The 15,276-nt window shown below is 31.4% G+C and overlaps 2 protein-coding genes across 2 annotated transcripts in view; one reads left to right on the top strand and one right to left on the bottom strand.

Moving 5' to 3' along the window:
- The window catches only part of eIF3a (eukaryotic translation initiation factor 3 subunit a), a 42,145-nt gene extending 30,512 nt beyond the window's left edge, over positions 1–11,633 (bottom strand). Inside the window, exon 1 of the mRNA XM_067273333.1 lies at positions 11,451–11,633. Coding sequence (XP_067129434.1) covers positions 11,451–11,499 — 49 coding nt within the window. The 5' untranslated portion in view covers positions 11,500–11,633. The remainder of the gene's footprint in view (positions 1–11,450) is intronic.
- A 542-nt stretch (positions 11,634–12,175) lies between these two features.
- Positions 12,176–15,276, top strand: part of LOC136977785 (protein hu-li tai shao-like) — a 42,279-nt gene continuing 39,178 nt past the window's right edge. Inside the window, 1 exon segment of the mRNA XM_067273343.1 lies at positions 12,176–12,231. The gene's annotated coding sequence lies outside the window, so the exon portion shown is untranslated.

Below are 15,276 nucleotides of genomic sequence, written 5' to 3' on the forward strand. Positions count from 1 at the left end.
TTGACTTGAAATCATAATCTTTTTAGTTTTTATATGATGTTGAATTTTATTTAAGCTTTTTATGTACATAAATTTAAAAAATGATGAAAATGTTACACCATAAAAGGCAGTTTTTCTCTTTTTAGAACTGAATCCCAGTTTTTGTATTAGTTGGTGTCTCCTATAATGCGATTTCCCACAACGCGGTATTTTCAAGGAACGTATCTACCGCGTTGTAGGAGGCCTACCTGTACTTTACCCTCCTTGTTTTTGTGAGATTAGAGACTTTCTCCTGACTAACATATGATAGATGCTAGCAGTAAACATCCCAACACATTTTAGAACTTGCACACCTCATTTTTCACACACATCAAGACCTACATAAAAGGCAGTGGTGTTCCCATGGGCAGTTCCACTTCAGGAATCTTGTGAACTTGTTCACTGTTTGGAAAAAGCAGTACTATTAGAGTTCCAACACCTGATTCTAATCTATGCTATATATGTCAATGATATCTTCATCTTACGGTGCACAAAACCCAGTCTGCAACACTTTCTTGTTCTAATTGTAGGTGAAGACCATAAGAATTGTCATTGATCATATGAAGAAAGCTGAGTTCAAGTCCACTTTTTGGACATCATTTGCAAAGGGGTAACATCATACCAATGTATACAATAACATATATCATCTTATTTTTATTCCATAAAGCTTAGTAGATCCCCCTTCTGTAAAGCTCACTATGTTCAGATATTTAAAAGGATCTTTTATATATTGTACCAGCATCCTGGACACTCAAAGAATTTAATTTTGAGACTGAATTATCAGAGTTTTACATACTGCATTTATGTATAATATGCAAATGCCATGTAACTGACATAATTTATTAAGCAAATGAAATATAGCTACTAATACAGAACGCTATTTTCATTAATTAATAATAATATAAATAAACTGCAAGTAAACAGCACATATCTGATGAGAACCAAGGTCACCAGATAGGTTTTATAAAAAGTAAAGCGAGAATTCCTTGAAATGTAGCCAAATCATTTTTAAAATGATCCAAAAAGTAGTAAGTCATCTAAATCATCTAGTAGACCAGCTGTATTTTATGAAATAAGAGAAAAAAAGAGTATTCCATGGGTAAGATGATACCTGAAAATGTGTTACTATAAAAACCAAGCGATATTAATCAGATTACTGTTGCTCTTGGTCTGTTGTTCAATTATAACATGAAGGCATTTCAATCTAAATGAACAAGTTAACACATGCATATCAGTTTGGACAGATGTTTCACTTTGAACTAACTGAATTTCTTAACATGTAAACCTTGATATCCCTGGCCAGGTAGCCGGAATTTCAAACTATCCAAGTTTGAATTAATGAGAATTTCCTGTACATCCAAAAGATCATGGAACAGCAAAGGTTATGTGGCAAGATTAATACAACACTTGACATCTAACTCATCACAAACTTTTGTTTTACAGATTCCCCTTATCAATGTGTTCTAAAGCACACATTTTCATTGTAATGCACATGTTTACATTTACACCATTCATGTTGTAAATTACATTATGTAATCATTACAGTATAACAAAATACCCACACTGTTTCAGTGACATGAAAAAATTGAATAAAGGTCAAATGCCAATGGTCAGTTAAAGTGGCAGATGATCAATCTGTGGCCAATGAAGGGAGTCATATTGTATATAGTTTCATAAGTGTTACCAAAAAAAAAAAAATAAATAAATAAACCTATGTCATTTTAACCTTTTCCTTTAATGTAAATCAGACCCAAATGTGAAAACTAAACCTGTTTTTGTAAATAAAGATTTATTGTTTAATTATTTTAAGTGGAAAAAATATGTATTTAATAAGTAGACTCTAGAATTTAATGTTTTTTAGAATGAATTATATTGTTCAATTATGTAAGTTATTAGGTCACACAAATTACAGGATCAATTGTGTTGTTAAAGAATATAACTCCCAAATAAGAACACCTTAATTCTTATAACATGATTAAACTTTATGGCATTAACAGGAGAAAGACTATTACAGTTGAAGTTGATATATCTTTCCATTCCATTTTTACTCCATTTGTTTTAATACTACATAATAATAATAATAATAATAATAATAATAATAAAGAGATTGATATTTATCTTTTGTTTTTTCTTTGAGTTTTACCATCTCCATGAACAAGTTTGTTTGTTAGACATGATTCTAAATAGATGAAATTCAAAAACATTGAAATATGCTATTCATATTTCATTTACTTCACACAAAGCATATTTTATTAGTTATCAGAAGATTAAATTAAAGTTTTGCTATTTATTTTTTCCAATTCTTGAATTAGATTATAACTCTCATCTTTCAATTTTTAAAGAACAGATTAAAAATAGACATAAATAATAATATAATGAATAAATAGAAATAATGTGTAGTTCAAAGCTGAAACATATCTTAAAATTAATCAACATCACAGTGTTCAATTATAAAGTATGGAACAGGGTGGCAACTGTTCAGACCCAAATATGAAAATTGTGAACCTGTGACATGTAAGGAGAAATCATCTGGCATGTAATGCATCAAATGATTTTGATTTATAATCTGTCTTTTTCAATCATTCCTTCAGTTTATCACCTAATCATCCTTTTTTCAATCAGCTTTTTTACATTTATTCTAATTAAAACATATTTGTTTAATTTCTTTAAATACTAATGTATGAGGTACAGTCAAAAAGTTCCAGGACTGGTCCAATAAAAAATGTCTGACATACATGTCAATTTATTGAGAGTTACTGCCTTCAAAATAAGTTCCTTCTGCAGCTATACATAGATTTTAGTGCTTCTCTCAGTTTTCAAAACATTCCTAGGTTTTTTTTATTTTTTTTGTAATGTTGTTGAGCACTCAGTGCAATTCTGCTTGAATGTCATCAAATTGCTGTCCTTTCAACAGTTTGTTCAGCTGTGGAAATAGAAAAAAGTCACACAGTGCCAAGTCTGGTAAATAAGGAGGGTGGGGAACCACGGTCATTTTATTTTTGGTGAGAAACTGAATAGAGAGCTGTGCGAGAAGGGGATTGTATTGATGAAACAACCAGGGGTAATTGTCTCTTGTCTTCAAAAAAGTGTCTACATCTCAAGACGGTTGCAGATTGGCTAATCATTTGTTTATGTCTTGAGAGATCATCATCTCTCCAAATGCAATCCTTGACGAATTTTTCTCCTTAAGATTCTCTTGTCTCCAAAAGATGAGCATATAGTAGTCTTTCAACCAGTTTTTTGTCTATAGCTTCAATTTTGTTATATCCAATATAGATGACTGGACATATTAGGGAACATTCTCTATCTCAGGAAAGAATATTTTGAGATAGAGATAATGCTTATGATTTTTTTTAAGTAGCTATTTAAAAACACCACTGACTCCATCTTTTTTAAAACGATTTTACATCAATTACTGAACCATTGAATATGCTGTTAATCTTATCTGCTACTTCCACCAATCTCTCTCTCCAAGTAGTTTTTGAAATATTACTCTCTAATTTCTTAACTAAGTTTGCATGTTTTTCTAACTAACTTAGGTTATTAAAATTTCTATTTGTTAAGAGAACATTACTTCAAGCATTTTGACATTACAATCTGTAAAACAGTTATAAAACAAAAACACATCTTTATCAAAATTACATGCTCTATTTTAACTGTGCTTTTCAAAAATTTTACAATTTCATTGGTTAAAATTCTGTATTGTTATGCATGCAGATAACCTGACCAGGTATAATCAACCTAATAGAATTGTGACATCATCAACAAAGACAAGATTGTTACCAATGGCCAGAATCACCTCTGTTTCTGAGAGATGAATTTCGTTTCTTATTTTGACATTACAGCGATACCTTGGTTTTCATTGATAATCCATCCAAAAACAATTGGTGAAATCTGAAACTGACGAAAACTGAGGCAATTATTTCCATATGAATCAATGTAAATCCAATTAATTCATTCTAGACACTCCAAAATACATACCAAAAACACATTTTATAAAGAATAAATATTGTGTTTAATACTAAAAATAATATAAAAAGACTAATGTAGAGAATAAATAAATATATAACATAGCATTTAACATGGCATTCAAAGTGCAATGGCTCTGGAAACTTTCTTTGGTCCCAAAAGGAAAGGAAAGCAATGGAATTGTTTGGCTAGACCAGGTGTGGCCAACAGTTTTTGTTCCCAGGCCAAATTGGAAAGAAAACTTTTTCACGGGCCAAATGAAATATTAAAATTAAAAAATGTTAAATACAAAAATGATTCATTTAAGTAAATAAATGTTTAAATATATTAGTATTACATTTCTAGCAAAGTTAAATTGAATATCACCTGTATATCTTGAATTACTGTCTAACATACATTATGATAAATATTAACATTTTAAATTTATCATTTTTTTTTATTCTGGCACTATCACACAGATGAGTATAAAAGTTGTAAATCTCTACAATGGGATTTTTTTTTAAAAATAAAGAAGTATTGCAAATCCATTCGACCAATTATTGAAAGTTAAGTAGCTAATATTGAAAGATTAATCGCGGGCCGGATCCGGCCCACGGGCCATATGTTGGCCATGCCTGGGCTAGACACATGGGGTAATACTCACACAATAAGAAACAACAACACACTGAGCAGGAAAACACATGGGTAGTCTTATGTTTTCGTAAAATTAGCAGGCAGTCACGTAAACACGCAGACGGAATCTGAGACAAATTTTTTTGCAAAAAAATTGACGAAAACCAAGGTATTACTGTATTTGTCTCTGAAGGAAGAGACAAGATAAGTGACCAGAATAAGGCCCCAGTTCTGAGCTTTTCAAAGATCTGGTCTTTGTAATCCAACATTTTCATGCAGATCCCTCAAAACATCCATATAAAACTGATTTACATTTTGGCCTTGTGAAACAAATCCTTGGATAATTCCCTCGCTATCAAAAAAGCATGTTTTCTTTCGTCTGGACAAACCACAATTTTTTCAGAGTCAATTGTTGTTTGGTCTCAAGGTTGTAGCTGTAAATACATGTTTTGTTTCGTGTAATCAAGTCTCTTTTTTGTTGTAACCTTGCTGAATTCAAAACAAAATTTAACACATACATACACATTCCTTAACAGAATTCATTTTACAAAGCAATGTAAATTGCAATCGATAAGTACATGGATCTAATCAAAATAGCAAAAAACAAACTATATATAATAATGACATAGAATTTGGCAGGAAGCTAAATAACAATGTCTATTACAGATCCTAGTTTGTTCAAGTTCAGCACATAGCCAATTGTGAAGCCATATTACCAGTCCTGGAACTTTTTGATTGCACCTCGTATAGTGCTATGTCAACCATTAGCTATATAGAGTCACTTCTACCTGCCTATTATAAGAGGTTGTTAATAGAAAGCAGGAGTTTTCACTGTTTCTGCCAAATGTTTGTATTATATTATTTATTATTATCATTATTATTAAATCTACCTACATTTTATACTTTATAGTTTTTTTTTTTTTAAAGTTTTTGATATCATATTCTGTAATATTAGGCAAACATTAAGTAAATACATCGATTATCCAAATCAATTGGGAACGGGTTGTTCGGAAAATCAATTTTTTCGATAACCGATTATGTACGAAAAAATACATTATTAATATACTATATTAGTATATTCCATGTTGAAATTCTTCTCCGTTGTGTGTCACTTTGCATTGAATTTTTGTCAATGTTAAGCCTAATGAAAATTTTTATAATAATCGTGGCTATTGTATCGTTAAAAATTATTTCTTTATTTTGTACAAACAAAATAAATATAGTAGAGCATCGATTATCCGACTCAATTGGGGACTGGGGTTGGTCGGATAACTGAAAAGTCGGATAACCGAAAAGTACGAAAAAAATACATTAGTATAGTGTATTAGGTCTGGTTTAAATACTAGCCTCCCTTTCATGGTCAAGCCAGTGCTGCCAGCTAAAACATGCAAAAATTTAACAAAAATAATATTAAAGTAGCCAAGACATAACCAAATATTGTAGCGCCACATCACTAGTGGACATTTGAATTTGCCGACTAGAACGCGGTCGGTTAACTGATAAGTCGGTTAATCGGGGGTTGGATAATCGATGCTCTACTGTATATTGAAAAATATAAAAACAAAAAAATTATACTTTAGAAGTTCATCTAATATCAAAAACGTTCGATTCAGCACAACTGGAATGCTTCAGTTAACCAATGTTTCAGTTGATTGGTGTTTTGATAACTGATGCTCTACTGTATAAACATCCAAACCCAATAGTTATATGTTAAAGCCAAATGACAGCCAAATTATATCAGGCTATATTACTGCTATTATTATTAATAAAATGCTAAGTAATTTGTAAGTATAGTAGAGTTCTGCTAGTCTGAACTAATTGGGACCGAGCCCTGTTCGGATTAGCCAAATAATTGAAATAATGCAGAAGCAAGAAGTAAAACAGGTCTGGTGTATTATAGATCCAACACCATCAATGACGTCAGTACCCCACCCTTTATTTCATCTGACTTGTACTCAATAGAGATGCCACAATAACTAACTGGAAAAAACCTGCACAAAGATCGAGCAATTTTGTGTCTCTACTTCAGAAAAATCAGTTGAAAATTGACAAACAGCAAGGCCTTCAATGTTTGACAAGCTGAATAAAGCCTTATTCATGTGGTTCACTGAGAAAAGAGAAAGAGGAACACCCCTAAGTGGACCTCTTGTTAACAAAAATTTCCTCTCTGCCGACCTTAACATGTTCGGATTAGCAGGACTCTACTTTAATCAAGTATGGTTATGTCTAAATTAAGAAGTTCTGGAAGTGAGGACTGGACAAAGATCAGGGAAGCATAATTGGCAATGCAACTGCATGGTATGCACGAATTGCTGGTTTGAGTCCCATTTCTTTTCTTCCAGAACCTTCTAAATTATTGAAAATATTAATTTAATCATAATTATTAATAATACTAGTAGTAATATATCCCAACATAATTTGGACTTTAACAATTTAACACATTAAGCATATGGCACTTTGTGACTGGAAAGTGCAGAGTGGAAATGTTCATTATTTCAACTCACTTTACACAGGACAGGAAGAAAAAATAAAAATAAAAAAGAAAATGACTATGTTTTCTTCGTGAATATAGTGAAATAAGTAAGTGAACTTTACAAGTATGACTTTGCAATAGTATTTTATATGTATTACATCATACATGATGGACAATCAACATGTTTTTTTATTTATATGCATGTATTTACTAGATATATATCTTGTCACAAGAAGAAATTTTACTACTGTATTTGTATATTTGTCTCCATAATGCATCTTATATTTACAATGAAAATGCAATTGTAATTGCTGATTCTTCTTTCTGTAGACAATATAGCATGTTCTGTGCTAGACAGAAAGCAGTGTAATGTTGGGAATCACTCAAAGTTCACTTTCTCTGTGTAACTTGCCTAGAGATTACAGTTCTTTAACATAGCTTCAATTTTGTCATATGCATTGAATCCTGTGGCAGAACTACCTTGAAGGCCTAAATTTAACATAAAAAAAAAAAAATATCTGCCAAGTACGAAACCCTTTGGATCTAAATGGAGTTTGGAAGATGATAGCCGAATTCAAGAGGATGCTCTGAAAAGAAAACTTATCATCACGCAGCTTCATTATATGCATTACTACTTTACCTCATGAGAGCCAGTAGACTTCTGTGTGCAACAACAATGTTACATGCTTGCTATACATTTTATTGCAATAGAAGTAAATATCCTTGTATTCACAGACCTAGCCTTTACAAAGTTGACAATTTTGACCACTTCACTGAGGGCAGTTTGCAAGTTCATGGGCATTTTCTTGGTGGCCAGTGCTTCTCAGTGAATAGTACAGTGTATCAAATTTGATTCACAGGCATCTTTTAAATGTGACTAGCAAGTCTCCTGTGCTCTCCTGTCATGATCTTTGCTATATTCATCCAAATGCCTAAACATTTAGACCAGTCAATGCCATTTTTAAATGTGAAATTATCAATGAGGAAAAAAAATTGTCTTTTCCCCTTGATGTCCTTTCTAACAGTTGACAAAAGAATCTTACTAAATGGAATAATCTTATATGTACCTAATAAATTAGAATGTGCCAATCCATCTATATCAGTTGACTTGCCAATTTTCAATGTATAGTACAAACTATTCTTCATATGATCCATCAGTTGGCACTCTACACTATCTGCCATGTGAATGCAACATGAAACAATCATTCAAGGCAGGTTTAAGGTCCAATTTTTCCATGCTTTGTCATCCAGCATGCATTTTACAATGTATTTTACAACAGACATAATTAGAGATTCTAAATACATCTCACTAACCTTATATAGCTTTGCTGATAAAAAATTCAGATCGTATCACTAATGTTTTCGACCCAACGTTAGTGATACGTTCTGAATTTTTTATCTGCAAAGCTATATAAGGTTAGTGAGATGTACAGTAGAGCATCGATTATCCGACCCCTGATTAACCGACCGCGTTCTAGTCACCAAATTCAAACGTCCGCTAGTGATGTAGAGCTACAACATTTGGTTATGTCTTGGCTACTTTATTATTATTTTTGTTAAATTTTTGCATGTTTTAGCTGGCAGCACTGGCTCGACCATGAAAGAGAGGCTAGTATTTAAACTAGGCCTAATACACTATACTAATAATGTATTTTTTCATACTTTTCGGTTATCCGACCAACCCCAGTCCCCAATTAAGTTGGATAATCGATGCTCTACTGTATTTACATTATCGCTTTGTTTATTGGATGGAGTCGATTAGAGATTCTGCTAATAAGTACGATTTTGTTGATTTAGCCAAATGGTAGCTGAGAAGATAGGATGCCTTTAGTGCCACTTTGAATTTGATGATGCTGATTGATGCAAACTTTCTTCATTTTCAAATCTTTGCATTTCCTTTTAAAAAAAAATTCAGTTGGCTTATTCACAAGATCTGAATATTTAGTGTAGAGATGTGACAGAATTGATGGTTTCGTGGAATGATTTGACAAAACCTCGTAGCAGATAACATATTGTGAAAGAGGATGTTCACTGTCTCCAGTTCATGTAAATCCAAGCTGCAAATACAAGGCATCATATTTACATTGCTTGTGTGTTATGTTACCCATTCCTACTTCTCTCTGCCTCTTGAGGTGATTTGATTGAGCATGAGTGCTGGGAAATTTTTCAGTATTCTCAGGCACATCCACACAATGGTGCAAGCACAGAGGTATTAACTACATCTGAATATCAATGAGAAACAAACAAACATCAACAGAATTCATAAAGACCACAACTAACCAATGAGAGCAATGCAATTACTGTAAGTTGCCTGTTGATTTTTTGCACTGCTGTCTTCCTATAACTTAAAGACCCAGTTTTCAATCATCCACCCATCTTAGAGATGCCAAAATTATTCCACAAAGTACTTGTGATTCACAAGTCACAATTAAATCGTCCCACCTTATACATTACCGAGTGATTTGTTGAAGAAAGTGAATGAAGATAGCAGGAGTGAGGATTTATTAGCCACAACAGCCTGCTGCAACAATGTGGACTGCAGGTCTACTGCAATTATCTGAGTTTGAGACTGTAAGACTGTGGGAAACATTGTAGGCTGGGAATGTACTAATAGACCATTCATAATCTGCTTAATCTTCAGCCTAAGTTGAGCCAGCTATATAAAAACAATGCAAGATTATTCTCCCCACCATGTGCCTTTTCTCCTAACAGTGCTCTTGTATGCAGCTTAGACACATTTCTTATGGACTGTATGTGTAAATTCAAAGAGAAATTGTCACTTGGGATAGACACAGGATGGATCTATTTTCTCATCATTGATATTATCATAATTTGACAATCCCATCCAGCAATAAAGGTTGAGGGGAGAAAAGCTTGGGATGGCCATTAATCACTTACCACAGTTTGAGAACCACGGCTCTAAATGACTAAAAAGTCAAAAGAATTGTATCTCCAATTGTGATCCTTGATGAGATATTTGTCTCCAAATCTTAACCAGGCTACTTGTATAGGCTTAATGGAATGTCCAGCATGACTGCCCCTCTACTTCTGGAGTACTATCAATGTTGTTTCTCACGTTTTATGAGTTTTTAGCCATCTCTAGTAAAACAAAAAACAGTTGATTTTTAGCATTGTTTCAAAAAATAGTTCTGAATTTTTTACCCCATTTCTGAGGGTCTTCAAAGTTCCCAACAGGCTGACTTCAGGAGGCTATATCACATGTAAACTGTTGATTCCTTTGACTTTTGTACTCTGATAGACATGGCCTACAGCTCTGTTAAGGTCCCAACTGCCTCATTCAGAGATATATTTACTCTTATCACTTGAAGGGTTTGAGCATAAAAGTTGGTAACCCACATAAACTTACTTTTGAGCAAAAGCAAATAGGATTCCTTTCCGCAAGCGCTTTCGACATTATATATGTACATCGTCCTCAGGCAGTTGAATAAACAAAGAAATTCAAACAAAATATTTAGAGATTTCTCTAAAAACATTTTAAGTTTTCCTTCGTGTCTACGAGGTGCTTTGAACAAGTAGAGAAATCTCTAAATATTTTGTTTGAATTTCTTTGTTTATTCAACTGCCTGAGGACGACATACATAAATAACGTCGAAAGTACTTGTGGAAATAAAGTATTTCGTTTAATCTTTAATGCCTTCTTATCTATAATTTCATCATTTTAAGGATTCCTTTATCATTTGTCAGCATGGTTTACATCTCTGATTGACCTCATTGCCCTTTTAAGAACATAAATGGACTTTTGGATCAATCCACAAAATTAATGTTAGGTAGACCTAACTTTCAGTAAGAATAACTTGAAAAGTGAATTTTTGTCATTACCTTTTACATCGAAATCCTTCATTTGGTTTCTGTTTTTATTTCACATATGCACATTACTTTAGATCTGTTTCTGTGATTAGTAATTAGGATGTATGAATTAAAGACAAATGTATAATCTAGATGAAGAATGTAAATTTTGCTTTATTAAGAGGACAGAATCTAAATATCACTTTAAATTTGGTTTTAATTATGAAAATACACAGGCAATTTTTAATGGAACTTGTTTTAGTTATGCTCTTCAACAAATTTAGCCTGATCATTCAGTTAAATATTATTTATTCCAGATAAAGAATTTATACTTTTAGATATAACACATAGAAGAAAATAACTGCATCACGTGGCATAATGGGAACAGATGGAATCTTCGTTTTAGCTTTTCCGTTGATCTTATCGACTCAACATTTATAATTAGTGCAATCAAATATACTATAGATTCTACATAACATATTTATATATATGCTAATGAGATTTTGAGAACGATTTACAAAGAATCTTAACTAGGAATTAGCAAACAATGAATATTTAATAAAATATTTACCGCTTGCTCTTTTAAGAGCATTTTCCGGTCGTTGAAAGTATAACGGCATTTTGTTCGCTTACGATCGAAACATCAACACCTATAAATGATAAACTTCGAATAACTTCTTTAGACTAAACTAATCCTTCCCATTCACTAAGATGGCGGCAGCCTAATACAATACATCCGAATAAAAGAAGACAAATTTTGATTGGATGTTCATTTCGGAATCGGTCAACATTCAATGTAAACCCGTACGCTATTGGTCAAATTTCTGTTGCGTTACGAGCACATTAATATAATATCTTTTTGGCGGCTTATTGGCTAAGTGAGACATCACGTGAGATTTAGGCTATCTTTCCTGTAATTTGGCAGGTAAGCACGTGATAAAATTAAACAATTTATAAATATGATTAAATTAACTAATTAAAACTAATTTTTATATTTAGTATTTTATTATAATTAATAATATCGAAAAGAATTATCAATTAGTTTAAAATTATTAAGAAAATAATCAGGTTTAAGGGTGAGTAAGTGTATTCACTTTTGCCATCCCCCTCTACCATAGAATAAATTTCTATAAAATTCAAATTAAATATATTTAAGTTTTTTAATTTAAATATAAATTACACAACATCTTTATTATTAATAATAACTCCACGTATATTATAACTGTTATATAATTATAAAAATTAAATTATATTTTTGCTTTTAGTAGGGTGGCGTATTAGTTGGCAGACGAGCTTTGCCGCGCCCTATCGGTATCGCGGTACCGGGCTTCAGAGTGGGGGAAGAATAGACGGTGAGTTAGAACGGAATTTAATTGTGAAATCTACAAACTTTCATAGTTTAACGTTAAAATAAATGTTTATATATAATCCGATTTCGTTCAGGCTTTCTAGAATATTAAAAATCGATAAAAAATGCTCAAAGTACTAGATTGTATGTTAAGCCTAACGAGTGCTTTCGGATATTGTAAAATGGTGTATAATTTTAATTATTTTTCCTATTTTATATTAATTTTCTTGTATTATTTAAGCATTTTTTTATCGTATTAATCCCTCCTTATTCATCTATGATGGATCGGCATTAATTCTTAATCTGTATTAATGATCGGATCCGATTTCCGTAATTTACCTATTTTTCATCCATTTAAACCGAATATTGAGTATTTTTGGTGTTATTTTATGTTTTTAGTGTAATTTATAATTTAAAATATATTTTTAAGTTGTTTTTAACATATTTTTCGTCCTAAACTACACACCCATTTATCCGAAAGAATTTTTTTTAGTAGCGAATATTATATTGATCAGTTGATATGTTATGTCCTTTTGGAATATTTTATATGCTTATTTTTAATTTTAGCGGCATTGAAATATGCTATATTTTATTTTTGGTAAATTTTTAAAAATTAAAAAAAATTATTTTTTTCTACTTTGGCTACATTAAAATCATTAATAAGATATGAAATTAACGTTAAAATATGTATTCGTGATATAGAATAAAGTCCCGTTTTTATCTGTCTGCAGATAACATAATTGACCGGTTTTGCTCTTAATAATTACTACTTCCGCAACATTTTCTCCGTCTAAGCTGCCCCTTAAATGATATTAAGTTAGTTATTTTAAATAATTATTCTATGTTAATGAATGGTTTATATCGTTATATATATATATATAAATGTTTTTCCTTTCTATTCTTACACTAAAAGTAAGGGTTGAAATCGGGTTGTTTTCTTATTGTGGTTGTCTTTGTGTATCATCCCACGCCAAGACGGGTTATGTGATGGAAATTCTGCATTGAACTCTTGGGAGGTCGAGTGACGTGTCGGAAATAATTCCCAGGAAGTGAATGATTTGCTATTCTTTGACTCATCATCTGAGTGATATCGCACGATTTTCGAGGTAGGAAGTGCGTGGAAGCGATGTAAAGCGTTTAAAATGGATGCCGAAGATGATGATCTCAAAAAATCAAGTTACTCACTCTAGAACGATTTCTAGTAGATGAATTGAAGTACCGATCTAATATAAACTAGATATTTATTATGATAACATATCTTGTGTTAATATAATTTTCCAACATTTATATCAAATAATATTGAAAACAGTCATGCGATTTTTATCGCATAAATATTATAATAAATTATATATATGGAAGTTACATATTAGCATGTACTGTACTGTATGTAACCTTGATTGACGTTAATGCTTCCTCGGTCTAATTTGATATGGTCTGTCTAGTTAGTGTTTTCTTAAATTTAGTTGTAACTTCAATATTGGAATTAACTATCAAGGTCTTCGTTTATACGAAATGCGTTTTCATGATGTACAGTACAGTACGTACTACATGATAATTATTCCTACTGTGTTTTAAAGTCCATATTTGCTAATGTTCTAATAATAGCTAATAATAAAATTGAAGTTTGTTAATAGTGCATCGAAACTTTTACAGTTAATTGAAGGTTGGTAAATGGTTTTATTATGAGTAAAACTCCGTATGACCTGGTTAACGGAAACTTTTAAAAAATATTGATTCACAGCCTGTTCAGTCATCTACCCACGTCGACCTGGTTTCAGTTTGAGAAATTTTGTTTTATTTATTACAATATTTTTCAGTAACTTTTATTGTCATATTTATTTTAGAGAGACGCTTATATAATTTAAGATAAGATCCTTCATCGACTCGGCTCTGTTGCTGCGTGATAAGTAAAATTTAATCCTGGAAACTTTAGTTATATAATTTGGAATCATGACATTTACGAAATTCTACCAATGTAATTTCAGAATTTGAATAAACCGAAAATACTAAATTATCATAAGTTTATGGAGATAATTTTTTCTGTTCGTATTAACTTTTTTGCTTCGTTCATTAAAGTATGAAATTATATCGTAAAGATCGAAGTTTGTCCAACCGCATCCATTATCTCATTGCGATGACAAACTGTTGCCAGACGAGCAGGTTTGATGGTGAATCTGTTATGCTTTGTTGATCATTTGAAAGAGGCGATTTGTCTTATCTGAGATATAATGATGTAGATCAGCTTTATTAATCTAATTTTTCTTGCTCAGTTTTAAGCAGGTGGAGCTTCATCGTGTTGAGTCAGTCATGTGACTAATAAGACTATATTTCCTCATTTGTACACGAGGAAGTTAATATTTTAATAATTTCTTTTTCTAGTTTTAAATAATTTATATTTATACAAAACGATTTCTACGATGGGAATATTTTCCATTTGTTTTAATTTAATTTTTTAATAACAACTTTATTTTGAAACTTTGCCGATTATCTTGATTCGATTATTTCCAGATATTTTTAAAGTTGCGATTATGATTTTTCTGCACGAATATAATGTGTAATGTTAAATTTAAAAGCGAAAATGATATTGTTTTATCAAATATTATTCATTATTTATTTCCAAGGGCGTGTCTAGTTCATCGAACTTAATAAACACGTATGGGACGATCACATTTTCTTATTTTCGATGCTTGTTTCTCCGTGTAACTATAGGTCGGTTTATTAACTGATCTTTGTTCTTTTAGAACTGGAGTTGCTAGATTACTACAGGATATATTTTGGTATTTGAAGTATCCTTGTAGATCGGTAAAACTATCGGTAAAATAAGAAACAAAACTTACGATAATTTTAACTTATTTTATGGCAATTTTTGATTATTTTGGCTTATTTGGGTATTAAAACAGGAACATTTTTAATCCTATTATTTCAATAAATTTTATAATGTAAACAAGAAAAATAAGAAACGTAAAAATTTATAAATTATTAAATCATTTGAGTATTTATTTTCTACATTTAATTGATTACATTTCAAACTTTATAAATTATTTGAGAA

Source organism: Centruroides vittatus, unplaced genomic scaffold (assembly GCF_030686945.1).
Source record: "Centruroides vittatus isolate TY-2023 unplaced genomic scaffold, ASM3068694v2 contig_474, whole genome shotgun sequence".
Lineage (NCBI taxonomy): Eukaryota > Metazoa > Arthropoda > Arachnida > Scorpiones > Buthidae > Centruroides > Centruroides vittatus.